At 37.7% G+C, this 13,999-nt stretch overlaps 2 protein-coding genes across 3 annotated transcripts; one reads left to right on the forward strand and one right to left on the reverse strand.

The window, feature by feature from the left end:
* Window positions 1-840: 840 nt before the first annotated feature.
* Window positions 841-6,832, forward strand: LOC136242524 (uncharacterized). Its single transcript, XM_066033967.1, has 2 exons — window positions 841-4,001; window positions 6,248-6,832. The coding sequence occupies exon 1, from the start codon at window positions 1,849-1,851 to the stop codon at window positions 3,664-3,666; it is 1,818 nt and encodes a 605-aa protein (XP_065890039.1). The 5' UTR covers window positions 841-1,848; the 3' UTR covers window positions 3,667-4,001; window positions 6,248-6,832.
* On the reverse strand, window positions 3,072-6,823 carry LOC136242519 (uncharacterized). Of its 2 annotated transcripts, XM_066033962.1 has the most exons (6): window positions 6,363-6,823; window positions 5,460-5,687; window positions 4,868-5,403; window positions 4,732-4,817; window positions 4,279-4,683; window positions 3,072-4,221 (listed from the first exon to the last, which is right to left on the reverse strand). In XM_066033962.1, exons 1-6 carry the CDS (start codon window positions 6,681-6,683, stop codon window positions 3,677-3,679), a joined length of 2,121 nt encoding a protein of 706 aa, XP_065890034.1. In that variant the 5' UTR covers window positions 6,684-6,823; the 3' UTR covers window positions 3,072-3,676. The 2 variants fall into 2 exon arrangements, with proteins under 2 accessions (XP_065890034.1, XP_065890033.1); XM_066033961.1 differs by having other exon boundaries at window positions 4,279-4,817; window positions 6,363-6,822.
* Window positions 6,833-13,999: the final 7,167 nt, after the last annotated feature.

Here is a 13,999-nt window from a genome sequence, read left to right on the forward strand (position 1 = left end):
TTCGAAATATCCGAAAATAAAAACCTTTCGAAAATTACCAGCTATACGGTATCATATAAACAGTTAATTTTCATATAAATTATATAGCTATATATAGTGATGGGGTTGTTGGAGTCAATGCTTTACTGCATGCTGTCTGTTGTACTGAGCTTATTGCTGTATATCTGTCGTTGAATGATCTTTGACTTTGTAGCTGCATGTCTTTACCTCTTTGTTTGACTTCTGGCTGTATAGTGCACCTATAAAGTATAAACATATGCATGGTTAGCTCTATATATATGCATGCATGCATTTACATTCGTTGTAACGTGTTAGCTAACCTATAAATACTGCATGTAGCTAGACCTACACAGTTCAAGTTTTGTGGTTGTTGTAAAATCTACGTAACGAATAGCTAAGTGAAGTATAAAATATTAGGGAGATATTTACAAGCTATACAGCCACAAAGATAATAATATAAACACTTAAACAGTGGGAAGAGGCAAACTCTGTCCATGCAGTTCTGGGATGATGGTATTGTTACCATTACAGAAGCAGCATTGCCACGGTGAACATCAATGGCAACTTTCTGAATCAAAAATTTTTATTAGGTGGCCCTTTTATCACCAGACTGTTCCATTACCCGCGGGAACCTATCCGCCTCACTAATGAGCGTGCACATGATCCCCAAGCACCCAGAGTCTCAACACATAATAGCTAAGTTCCTTTGCGGAAATCTATGTCAACCGTTCATGTGGCGATCCTCGGCGCGATTTAGGCCTATAGTCTCGTGCCCATGCATGCAGACCGCTTTTGTATGTGTGGGAGCTTCATGGTATATGTTTTCATATCCAGGTATAGACCTTATTCACTGAATTAATTTTGAGGCGCTCGTAATTATAACTATAGCGTTTATAGCTGTTGCGAAGGCGTTGCGAAGCAGAATAATCCGCCTGAAGTTTGCAACATTTCAGGCGGATTATTGTCCGCCATTTTGAGTTCTTAAAGCCATTTAGCGTATGAATACATTTCATGGGGAAGAAATGCTGCGTCCCGGATTGCAACCGAGAATTTTCTAAGGGCTGTGGAATTTCATTCTATAAGTTTCCAGGTGATACTAACCGAAGAAGACGATGGATATCCGCTCGTAAAGACTGGTTGCCAACCAAACATTCATGGCTTTGCGGTGGCCACTTCATTACGGGTATTGTTTTCACTCTAATAGAGCACAGACACAATGGTTCCCAATACACTCTAATAGAGCGTACACCCACTTTGTTGTAATGCAACGGTCACTTGCAATGCTTTAAGCAGATTAATTTTATGTGTTGATACTGTACACAGTGTGCTGGTTGCAACGTTTTACATTTAGGCATTGTCTTCTATTGCTGAAATTTAAAGGAAATTACCATGCATGCATGCAGTAACTAATTTTACTGTAGCTATACTTTTTTAGCTAGCTACCATGCAAGCTACTAATGAATGAACCATTAGCTAGTATAAACTGTGATAACCTATAACTATATAGCTGCAACCAAAACAACTGCCTACCAACAAAACTTCTTTCCTTGTTCCATCAAACAGTGGAATAACCTCTCAAATTTTAAAGCAGAACAATTTAATAATAATTTATATATATATATATTCTTAACTTAGATTTGTTGCAATTAGCTAACCCCTTTTTATTTTCTGAGGGCTTAACCCTCCTGGCTATAATCAACTACAGATGGTGTCTTCCCATCATAATGGTTTAGCCTATATAGGTGATGCAAACAATTACAAACTTCATACATATCAATATACATTACCATTCCCAGCCCAGATGTTAAACTGGTTATCAGAATTATATTGCAGAATTATATTATAATTATGTTACTTCTTAAATTGTCTACTTGGATAGGAAATAAGAGTGATGACCCTGGCCATCCAGACTATGTGCCAGCAGTATTTTCAGATGTGAAACCTCATGTAATTGCTAAGCTGAAAAAGGATGTAGAAAGGTACCTGCGACTAAGAAATAAAATACGACGCACCACTGGATTAAGATATTATAGAGATGATGGTGTTACAGAAGTTAATAGCCTTAATGGACAAGTGGATTTAAGTAACCGCAAAAGCACTTACCAATCGGAATGCTCATTGAGTAGTAATCACGTAGAAGAAGACCATCTACGTAATCATGAACAAGGTTACCATCAACCTGATGAACTAGTTATAGTAGAGGAAGTCCCAAAGGGTCGGTTGGTTGCAGATTTGATAGAAGGAGATGTAGCAGCACCACAAGAAGCTGATGATACACCATTGGAAGCTAATGACAGAATGGATATAGAATTGAGTGCACAAGTTTTACAAACACATCAAGAAGATTGCTGTCAAATGATGGAAGTTGGTATGCAAATGTTGCATGAGGCAGAAGAAAGTGAGTGTCAGCTACAGGTGAATACAGGATTGATGAATGTAGGTATAGGGGTGTCACTACCAGTTCAAGATGATTGCTGCCAGACAAATGCAGAATCGATGGAGGTATGTGAGGTATCACCAGAAGTTCAAGATGCAGAATTGATGGACATAGGTGTACAGGTATCACCATCAGTACAAGACAGTTGTTTCCAAACAGATACAAGAGATGTGGAACTACTGGAAGCAGGTGTGCAAGTGTGTATAGCAGTGGAAGGCAAAATAGATGTAGAAATGATGGAAACAGGTGTACAAGTGAGCCCTGATGTCCAAGACAGTTGTAATCAGACTGATTATGCAGTGCAATTGACTGAGAAGGGTGTGCAAGTTGATTTATTTTTGACTGCAGAAAGTTTAGAACATAATGACAGGAAAGTAAAGTATTACACTGGTCTACCTAATTTTGCTACCTTGAAGTTGGTTTTTGACGTGGTTACATCTGGATTGAATATGAGCAGAGGTGTGCTGACCACATTTCAAGAGATATTCATGGTACTGATGAAGTTAAGACTTGATTTGGAAGAAGTAGACCTTGCTTACAGATTTGGCATATCACAACCTACTGTATCTCGGATATTTCGCAAGTGGATTGACATTATGGCAAAAAGATTGCATCCATTCATTCAATGGCCAGAAAGAGCTGAATTAAGAGAGACAATGCCAATGGCATTTAGAAGATTCTTTTCGAGATGTGTCTGCATAATAGACTGCACAGAAATTTTCATTGATAGACCCAGCAATTTGAAGGCAAGAGCACAAACTTGGAGCAATTACAAACAACACAACACTGCCAAAGTGTTAATAGCCATCACTCCACAAGGCAGTATTTCGTTTGTTTCAAAGGCCTGGGGAGGGCGTGTCTCTGACAAATACATCACTGAAAATTGTGGAATTTTAGACAAGCTTTTACCCGGTGATTTGATTTTAGCAGATCGAGGTTTCACTATACAAGACAGCATAGGACTATACTGTGCTGAAGTGAAAACTCCATCATTCACTAGGGGAAAAAAACAATTAAGTCGCCATGACATCGATTGGTCCAGAGAGATCTCACATGTTAGAATACATGTGGAACGGGTGATAGGAATGCTGAAACAAAAATACAAAATTCTGAAAGGAATCTTGCCTATCACCCTGTTGAAAGATGGCAATGACTGTACCATTGATAACATACTTATTACGTGCTCAGCATTATGTAATTTATGTGCATCTATTATACCATTTGATTAAATTTATATAGCTAGTTAATATAACTCTTTGGAGGGCACTTTCCTTTGAATTTTATCCTGCAGTCCGGACAATACCAGTTTCCATGTGGAACTACTTCCATCCTTAAACACTTCATATGAAACCATTCAATGTTGCATCCTGGAAAATCACAAGCTATCATGACTTCATCCTCAGGTTCCCTACAGTAGCACCATAATTCATCAGAGTCTGAATGTGATGGCATGCGATTGTCTGTACATGTGTTCATGCACAATGCTGCAGCACTACTGGAGGCAACATCACCATGGGTGTACACAAGGTCATCACTAGCAGTGAGGGTGAAGTCATCACTAGCGGTGAGGTCATCACTAGCGGTGAGGGTGAGGACATCACTAACGGTGAGGCTGAAGTCATCACTAGCGGTGAGGGTGAGGTCATCACTAGCGGTGAGGGTTGGTTCATCACTAGTGGTGAGGGATAGTTCATCAGTAGCGGTGAGGATGAGATCATCACTAGCAGAAAATGTGTCATCACCAGCTGCAGCAGACATAGGCATGTGGTCATCAAAAGCAGGACCTTGGAAGTCATTACAAGGAGTAAGACATATTAAGCTACTAGCAAGTAAACTCTCACCTGGAGTGGGGGCTATAATTACAGCAGGAGAATCTTTTGATGAAGGAATTACAGGCTGCTTAGTGTACCACTTTCCTAACAACTCAGGTAGCACTGCATACTTATAGAATCTTTCCATTTCTGCAACTGCTTTAATGAAAAAGTTTGACTGTGGAAAAATTCGCTCAACAAATATCCCCGCCTCTGTCCATACAACAAAGTCTGCATATGGAACATCACAAATATTCAGTTGTGCCTGAACTTGATAATAGTAGGCATCTGTCTCTTTCAAGTGGACTTCATCACCTTGGCATTCCAAGTACTTCAACATCTCTATAGCATTATCAGGTGACTGCTTTCTGACACAATAGGGGCATTTTACTTCAATCACACCTACTCCATGGCAATCACATGCCACTATACCATCTGGTGAAGCACCCAAGTGAGGATAAGATGGATTAATAACAAACCCACAATTACATAGCTCAGAATTCTCATGTTGGGGCGATACCACATCAACATATTGCGACAAAGCTACCTTCTCATGACTACACCCCCAGCTGAAAAGCAAAAACATATAATGTATAGAATAGCTACATTGAATGCTTACCAAGTTGCTTTGCTTTTAATCTTTGTTGATTCTGGGTAGCAGATTGCTTTAATAAGTGATGGGGAAGGATGGTCTGCATTGGTGGCAACAGCAGCTTTAAATCTAGATGCTGTAATTCTGCCAGCTCTATAACGGAACCACAGCTGTGATTTTGACTGCATCTTTGTTGCTTGCTCCAAACTTTCAGCCTGCTCTATAGACACAGCAAGAGAACTAAAAACTCTGTCACATTCATTAAGAAGGAGATCATATGACATGTGAAGATACTTAGGGTCATACAGTGTGGTCAAGTTTACTGGGAATTTGTCTGTACAAGACTGGGGAATAAAACTTTTTGAAAATCCTGGCAGCAAGGACAGAGACACTGCTTTTGGATTTGCTTCTTTTAATCTTGAGTAAGCAGATTCCATAGTAATCAGTGGCTCTGGTAATGTTCTTAGTTTCTTTGATGTTGCAATTGGTGGCTTATCATCAGTTTCCCAAAATGGTTCCCTGGGCTTTGTAAAACTGATGTCTTGTATGGTTGCAAATGATATCTGCAATAATTTATAAATGGCATCCCTGACATAAATTTGCAGATTAAACTATGTACCTTTTTTGTTACAGTTGGTGCTAACCACTGGCAAGGTTCAGAAGTACAGGAAGTTTCATCTCGTAGTCTCACCCCAGCCATCACTGCATATAGTGTAGCAGCTACATGGGAGCATGCCTCGCCTGCACCAGCCATGCAATTACAGTGAGCACAGATGATTGTTCCATCTAGTTTAATGCCAAGCCATGGTCTCAATGGTGGACTGTTCATACACTGGCTATGTTTAACCTTTAAATATAAAAAGTATATAGCTATAGCTAGCTGTATAGCTACTGAATGGATATATACACTGTGACACATGCAAATGTAACACTATACTACAGAGAGGAAGCAAGTTTCCAGAATTAGGGCATACCTATCTTCTAATATATAGAACAATCAGGCCATCAGTGCACAATAATATTGTACATGTACATGTAGTTCCACTAATATAGATGGCCAATATGGGGCAGGCAGACTGCATGGTTTACCTGAATCTATAGGCTGTGCATGTTTGGTTGTATGTAACTTATGCATTTAAAATATTTGTGCAGCCTGCATGCAACTCAGGTTATTAAAGGTGGCACGTGCCATCGTTAGCATGTGCATAGGGTTCACTTAGCAGATCATTTTCTGTTTGCCTTTTTTGTTTGTGTGTGCTTTTGTATCATTAATTTTGTACTGTTGTCTCCAGTAGATCTGCTGACTACTGTGAGGATAAATTTTACGAATCACTGAAGACACAGGTGTCATTTTGAAAAAAAAAATCTTCCTGTGATTTTGTTTTGTATTGTTTTTGTTATACATAGCTATGTGTGCTCCAGGGGCTAGGGAAGAAAGGCTCTTCCGGCTACTCTAGTGTGAGGAAAAATCAACTATAACACACAGTGCAAAACTCTAGACTAGTCACTGAGTACTGTATACCTTTGCTGTCATAAGGAGCGAGTTCTCGTTAACCTTAGTAATCAGCACATCTTCGACGAATCCAGCCACGAAGTATGCCCATGCTTCTGTACTTTTGTAACCTTTCAACTCTTCCATCGTGTATGGGCTAGGTGAATTTATAAGGTACACACAAATATCCGGCGATTCTACTTTGGGCCATAGAGCCCTCGAAGGCGACCAGTGGTCTCGTGGCAGAAGATATGGGTCTTCTTTCAATCCAATCAATTGAAGCTTCTCTTGGTATCGCCTTTTCCCTGCCTCGTCAAGTTGGTGATAAAAGTCACTCATTACCGCGCTCATTGTTAATTTTGCGTAAACAAAGTCGTTAAAGTATTTTGTCGAGTGATTTGTTCGATAGCCTTACCTGGCAAACGAAGGCGGCATTGCACCTCGGTACTCAAAATGGCGTCTGCTAGAAATTGCTGATTCACGTGACTGTCGCCATGGAAATGTCGTAACGCTTCCGGGCGCTTATCATTCTAATTGAATAAGGTCTATAGGTCTGTGCAGCCGTATAGCTTATAGGCGTATTTAAAGAAGAGGTGTGGTCTTAAAAATGCGCCACATGCCGGCGCGTGCAAAATTGTCAGCTATTTTTGTTAGGGTAAAAGAATTCGAACGACTATATATACCCTATCAAACAACTATAAAAGCGGGTAGTTGGACAACTACGTCATCTTATACCATTGTTTTTAATCAACCCTCAATGAAAAAACGAAAAGTCAAGATGATTAACTAACTACTGCATGCATGGCTGAATGCAGAGGAAATCCTGGATCCCAGGTTGTGTGGCTCCTCAGGCACTTGCCTAGACTGCAAGCTGTCTGTAGATCAAGTCACCGCCTGGCCTGAGATTTTTTTTTGCATTCAGCATAGTTTTCACTAACAAGTTTCTGAATCCCTGCTTCACAAGCTTGCTGTTAGCCTCCTTGCTGGTCCCTAGAGAGATATAGTTGTATAATAATAATAATAATCGCTCTTTTTTTAGTCCATCCCAAGTAGTAGCTATTCCTGTTTCTGGTCCTAGGCTGTCCAAAATTGGATGAGGGCAGGAGGGCTTGATCAATATACTATTATTTACGTATTATACAAGCTATAAACATGGAAGCCACCATATTTAGCACTTAAACCACAAAGCCTAAGCTTTATATTATCTCAATGTTTATGCATGTAGCTACAGGTACAAAATGCCACATTGGCACAGTTTTATTTATATGATAGAGGATAGAAAGCAGGCAGAAGGAATGTTAATTGAGTCGTAAACACTGCATGTACCATGGTGCTTCCAGCTACTGAGTTTCTACCTTTAATATAAATGTGACAATGAAGAAACTTCTACATGTAGAACAAACCAAGGCTGAATCTGACCCTAACCAACCATAAATCTATAGAAGCGCTGTTCCTATAATCCTAGGGGTGCTGTCCCTAATCCTAGGTGTGCTGCAACCTAATCTCAGGGGCACTGTTCTTAATCCCAGGAGCATTGTTCCTAATCCTACAAGCGTGTTGTATAGCCATATATAGGATCGAGTATGGAATTCCTAATGTTTATACAACAAATTTGAACTATGCCACGCTGGTTATCCTAGCATAAAATAAATGAAAGCCGTACTGGCTCATTAGCCACTTCAAATTTATAAATCATTAAACAAACCTGCACAGCTTCTAACAGCAACCACCTGCTTATGTGATGCACATTAAATGGAATCAGCATGCACAATACCAATAATGGCCTGTCCAATAACTAAAGCTGGTGGGTACCAGAAACAGGATTACCACTTGGAATGGCCTTAAGGACTCAGCAGTTGACTTAGTGTGTGCTGAGTCACTTAGACTTGACTGATTAATATTGTCTAATTTATTGTTGCTGTATTAGCTATTTGTAAATTCATGATTTCATGCAGTTCTATGGCTTTATCTTTTTTTGTCTACAAAGTCCAGATTGCATGCGGTAATGATTAGTTTGATCAAGGAAGGACACAGTCCCCAGACATTGTAGCTATGTTGTATAGATGCTTAGAATTTATGTTTCAGTTGTCAAGGAATTGAGTATTCCAACCCAAGCATCAAATTTGTAGCTACAGCTGAAACATTTAACCTACAGTACATCAACTAAAAAAGAATAGCCTTTCAATAAGAATTTATGTGTGATTCATGGTACACAAAAGGTATAGAATTGGTATGGCAGGATGTTTGGCACAATGATGAGATAGTAGTGCACAAGTCAAGACGAATGAGGGTTTAATTTCAACATAAAACTGGTCTTTTATTCTTTATAGTGTTAAATAATTAACAGCAATAAATTTCACAAAATCAACTGAGAAGCATGACAGTGAGCTCAATTAACTAAGAAACTGCCAAATTATAATCTCTTTTATGCTGAATGCTCTATTAGAGTATGGGTGACTGTTCTATAAGAGTATTATTAGCAGCTTTTTAGTAGTTTACCTCTCAAATATAATTTTTATGCCTTATTGTTGATTCCTAGAAGAGATTACTTCTTCTCTTCTTGCTCCTTCCATCTTTTCATTGCTCATGATACAATTACACCTGTACTGTATGTAGCTCTCTGGCTAGGTAACACATGCATGATAAGGGGGAGGGGTTGTTTCACCATGCACAGCAACACCTTTTTGCAAAGTAAAGCCATTTCAACCTTCATGAAAAGTGACTTCAGAGTTACAGTGGCCAGCACTAAACATTGGAAGACATATATATTTCACAGCTCACAATTCTATACCAAGGACTTCATAATTAATTTAACATCACTAGAAATATACCAACCCACATCACAACCACCACCACTGCCCATTTAATAATCATTATCATAATAGTTACTTTTTAAAGACTTTTCATGATTGGAACTTATTACCTATCCCTGCTATCGAAGCTAGTACTCTAAATTGTTTTACAAATCATTTACGTAAGTTATTTATTGTTAATAATTAGTAATTGTAACATACGTATCATAGCTTACTGCTAATTGTAACATACGCTCTATAACTTTGACTGTTTGTAATATTAATTAGTATAGTTGTATATGTGTATTGTAACCTTTTGTTTATCATTAGTAATTGTAACATACATACTATAATTTACCTTTTTAAATTAGTAATTGTAACATACACACTGTAGCTAACTTTTTTTTATGTAACGCATACATACTGTAACTTTTTGTTCACAATTAATAACTGTAGCGTATGTATTCTTATAACATGCACTGCACTATTGTTGATTTTACATCCTAGGCAAACCAGCTGTGCTGCCTGCCTAGTAATTAATAATAAAGAATAAAGATTTCCTACCCCATGCATTTTACTTTGGACATGTAATAAAATATTAATGAAATTCAAAAATTTCCTTATTACTCCAGTAACATGTTAATTTGCTGTGTACCTTAAAAGTAGATGGACATCCTAAATGTAAAGATATAACTATATTGTATTGGATGCAAATTAGAGCTGTCTGCATGAGAACAAACATTTTCAGAAGCTGTATTGGGGAAAGGAACTGGGTAGTCTTGATACTTGGTTCACAAACTCCCACAACTATGTAGTGGTGCAGCTAAGCAAAAAATAATTATTAGGTTTTAGACAAAAGCAACAAATTACTTGATACAGTACCATGCATGATTCATACCATTTAAACATGAGTCACACTGCACAGTTTTGAAATTGTAGCAACTGACAATGATTCACTGATCATGAATGAAGATTGATATACTCTAATAGAACAGTCACAAGCTGTTTTATATAGCTACCTGATATAGAACTGCTGATACATATACGTTAGATTGGGTGTTTATATCATGCAGAAAGAACCTGACATATAAAACCAATAGAAAATATATGTGGAAGTCATAAAAGTGTGTAATATAATACATTTTCATAAACTGGCAAAGGGTGATCAGATCCAATAGCTGATCAAGGGAGGTGTCCATCCAGGTCAGTAGGCTGTCATCACAGAGGGCTATGCTGTACAAAGCCATAGATGTGGATTGTAATATTTCTATTAGGTTGTTACACTGAAACGTTGGTACCTTTTCAGAAGAATAACTCACTTTACCACATTTTGAAAGATGGTTGAATACATTTGTAACATTAAAATAAATTTACACTATGTTAGCTAAAAAGGCAATCTTGCATGTGTGCTTCATAGACTTACTTATTTCAAAAGTTTCCAAAAAATGCCTTAAAGCAATGATTTTTGATGTGGCACTGTATCTCAAATCATTTAGTATACCTTTCTCAGCTTCCACAGAAAATTCTATACTTTTATCACAAAGTAAATAATTTTTGCAAAAAATTGTTGCTTAGCTGCTCCATAATTGGCCTATATGTGCATGAGGAGTGTAAAATGTCTAGTGGGTTTTGTGCAATCATGTTTGATTGAATATACCAACTGAGCAATGTGTCTACCTTTATCAATCCTGTCCAGTTTGAAATCAATCCACCACTCAACAACTGCCTCATTTCTATCTAATACATTCACTTCTTGTCACTAGCTTTTGTCATCAATTTTATACATCCGCAAATTAATCCTTTGATTCAGTTTCCCATCTCCATTTGCTGTCCAAACTTCAGTTCTTCAATATCTCAGGTAGTTTGAAGTTCTGGCTTGAAGCCTACCTCAGTACTAGTTTGGTTTAACTTTTGTTCCAATCATATATTTCTTTTTATCATGTTATTGAATAGCATACTTCACACTGTCATTGACAATGGGACATTACTCTTTGCTGGTCAGGTTTTGGCCAGACCACTTTTAGCCACTTGAATTATGAAGAAACACTTTATGAGCAGTCAACTACTCTAATATAATAGTCACTGTGTTACACACTTCTCGACAAGTAAAATCTGCCTTAACATATCACTTGAGCCGCTAGCTATATTGATTGCTCTAAGGCCATTATTTGTAGATTTTCTGTATTTCTTTCCATCAACACTCTCATTTACTTGTTGTCCACATTTTTTTGCTATTATCAAATCTGTCATTAACTATCTGATGAATGCACATTTATTGCAGTCAAGTAATCATCACATTGCTATGAACCAGCATCTGAGTTTTGTGTACCTGCTATCATTAATGAGGAGGTTTCATTCCTATGAGAGAGATTGAGTAGTTCAAGTTTTGACTGCCAATGGCTATTATGGATGACAACTTGCCTGTCCTTATTATATTTTGCAGAAGATCTGTTGAAAAACAGAAAATCATCAAATAATGGCCTAATTTTGCAACGTTCAGTTAATCATCTGCAAGGTATTTACAATTTGAAACAGTAATTTTCATCCGAAATTGCTTCCAGAGTCAAATTTGAATTAAAAGCAAAACTATTCACAGTTGTCCTGTAGGGATAATGAAATTTTAAACTGAAAGCAGAATTACACAGCCACTTGAACCAAAAAATTCCCAGAAACAAAAGTATAATGTTAATAGTTTGCAGACAGATATTTTAACCATCATATACAATTTCAGAACATCATCTTCAACTTTTCTGAGGGGGTGAGTCCCCCAGACTCTAAAATGTTCATGTTCCACATTTTCAGACTGTAAGGTGACTCCTAGCACTAGCATTTTTCCTATACCCTTGTAACAATAAGCCTTATCCGCAATTACATTTCAAAAAATAAATTGAGAAAATGGCCATGATTTTTTGTCATACAGTGATCAAAGTAAACAATGTTTGTAGCCTCTACAACATGTATTCAGACAGTAAAAGTAAAAGGTAGTACCGTCCATTAGGAATGTGAAGGTATGAAGGTCTAGGTCTGACTCCTAGTAGACATAAAAACACACACACATGCACACATATGCATATAGGCACACGCACACATACACACACGCATGCACGCACGCACACACACACACACACACACAATTATAGTTATGGTTTAATTATTCAGTTAATTATTAACCACAATTACTTTGTACAATGAAAATGGCAGTAATGGTAGGGGAATTTGCACAGAGGGGTATTGGGACTGCACTACACCAATGATGAATTGAAGTCTGCATGGTTTCACCAGACAGTCCCAATACACATTGCCACATTAGTATGCTTTACTGTGTTTGAAAAGTTGACATCTGCCCATAAAAATAATGTCCTGTTGTATGCACACAATTTAATCATACATCTGCTAATTGCATGTTGTTTATAAATGCTTGGAAATTTAAAATTAACACAGCACATTACATATGCTGCTTTTTGTCTCAACATCAAGCATATTAGTAAATTTATGGAATAAATTCTATGCATCTATTAGCAGTTGGACATGAACAAATTCTATGTTTTGAGTTGCATGCAGATAGGTTAGAAGTAAAAAAAAAGGAGCTAATTATGATTGTTACTGTTGTATCATTATGTTTGCTGCCCATTGCAAAACTGGCCTGGCCTTGTGGAAGAGCTGCATGGTTCCTTCCTGGCAAGCCTGGAGACAAGATTTTAGTGCTTTTGGTTCAAGCATTGTATATGCAACCCATGTACATTTTCCCCATTAGCTTTGATTCACATTACCATGCTGTAGTTAATGGCCACAGTGATCAAATGCATGTGAAACATAGGCGGTGGAGACGGGGGACATGGCCTCCCCACTTCTATGGGAAAAGTCTGTTTGCAAGAAAAGATCGAGATACTCTAATAGAACAGTCAGGATCTGGATACTCTAATAGAGCAGTCATAGTATTCAGAGAAGCAGTGTAGCAAGTTACTTAGCTACGTATGTGTAGTTATAAATAAGGAGATATAATATGATTGTGGAGAGCAGCTATTGTCAGCAGACTGTGACTTTTTTTTTTTTGGTATTCAACTTGCAGCTGCCTGGCCCCCTCACTCTTTGGCCTGCTCCACCGCCCCTGATGTGAAATATAAGCTTGCAAAAAATTTAAGATATTTTACTTTATTTGTCCTAGTAAAGAAGACTGTTACCCTTTGGGCACTAGTACACCTTTCAGCAGTGTGTAATCCTTGTAAAGTCACATGATATAACTCTTTCACCATGGCGCCAAACTCACAAATTTAACTATAGCAAATGACCCTACTCAAGTTTAAAAATCTCATTATATATCCCGAGTTCCAACATACTGCAATAGTTACAGTACATGTACAGAGAAACTTTGGTGGGATAAACTTTGAGTAACAGCCAGCTAAATCACATTTGGAAAAACGAACTTTGAAATAGCTTGAAAGCGTTCTCAATTAGCTATAGAAAAAAAGCAAGACTGAAGTGATTTCAATCATAAAATGATGCACTTAAATTTCCTCTGATTTCCTTTATCACGTGTCGCAGGTTATCACACCTTTTATTACATGCCCTCGAAATCAAAATGTAAGGAGAAATTTGACACACTGGGTCAGTTTTTTTGAAGTGCCAAAATTTCTGTGAATTGGACTTATTCTGGCATCATTGTACTCACAGAGAGTTGCTCTACGGATAACATACCCAGAAAGTTACTAAACAGACTCAAGGTAGGCAGTTCACAATCATGATTTTTAGTGGTTTTTCAATCAAAATGTATTGGACATGCCTGTTCCAACTGGCAGTTTTGCCATGAACAAAAGTATAACAAATGTCTTCAAACTTTTCTTGATATGCCACTTAGAAAGCAGTTTGATGTAAGCA

Source organism: Dysidea avara, chromosome 13, assembly GCF_963678975.1.
Source record: "Dysidea avara chromosome 13, odDysAvar1.4, whole genome shotgun sequence".
NCBI lineage: Eukaryota > Metazoa > Porifera > Demospongiae > Dictyoceratida > Dysideidae > Dysidea > Dysidea avara.

Excerpts from the sequence above, each read along its gene's own strand:
- LOC136242524 (XM_066033967.1), top strand. The coding sequence starts at position 1,849 with ATGTTACTTCTTAAATTGTCTACTTGGATAGGAAATAAGAGTGATGAC.
- LOC136242519 (XM_066033961.1), bottom strand. The coding sequence starts at position 6,683 with ATGAGCGCGGTAATGAGTGACTTTTATCACCAACTTGACGAGGCAGGG. Across the intron at positions 5,688-6,362 it reads CGCTCCTTATGACAGCAAAG|GTTAAACATAGCCAGTGTAT; the intron begins GTATACAGTACT and ends TTATATTTAAAG. Across the intron at positions 5,404-5,459 it reads CACCAACTGTAACAAAAAAG|ATATCATTTGCAACCATACA; the intron begins GTACATAGTTTA and ends AAATTATTGCAG.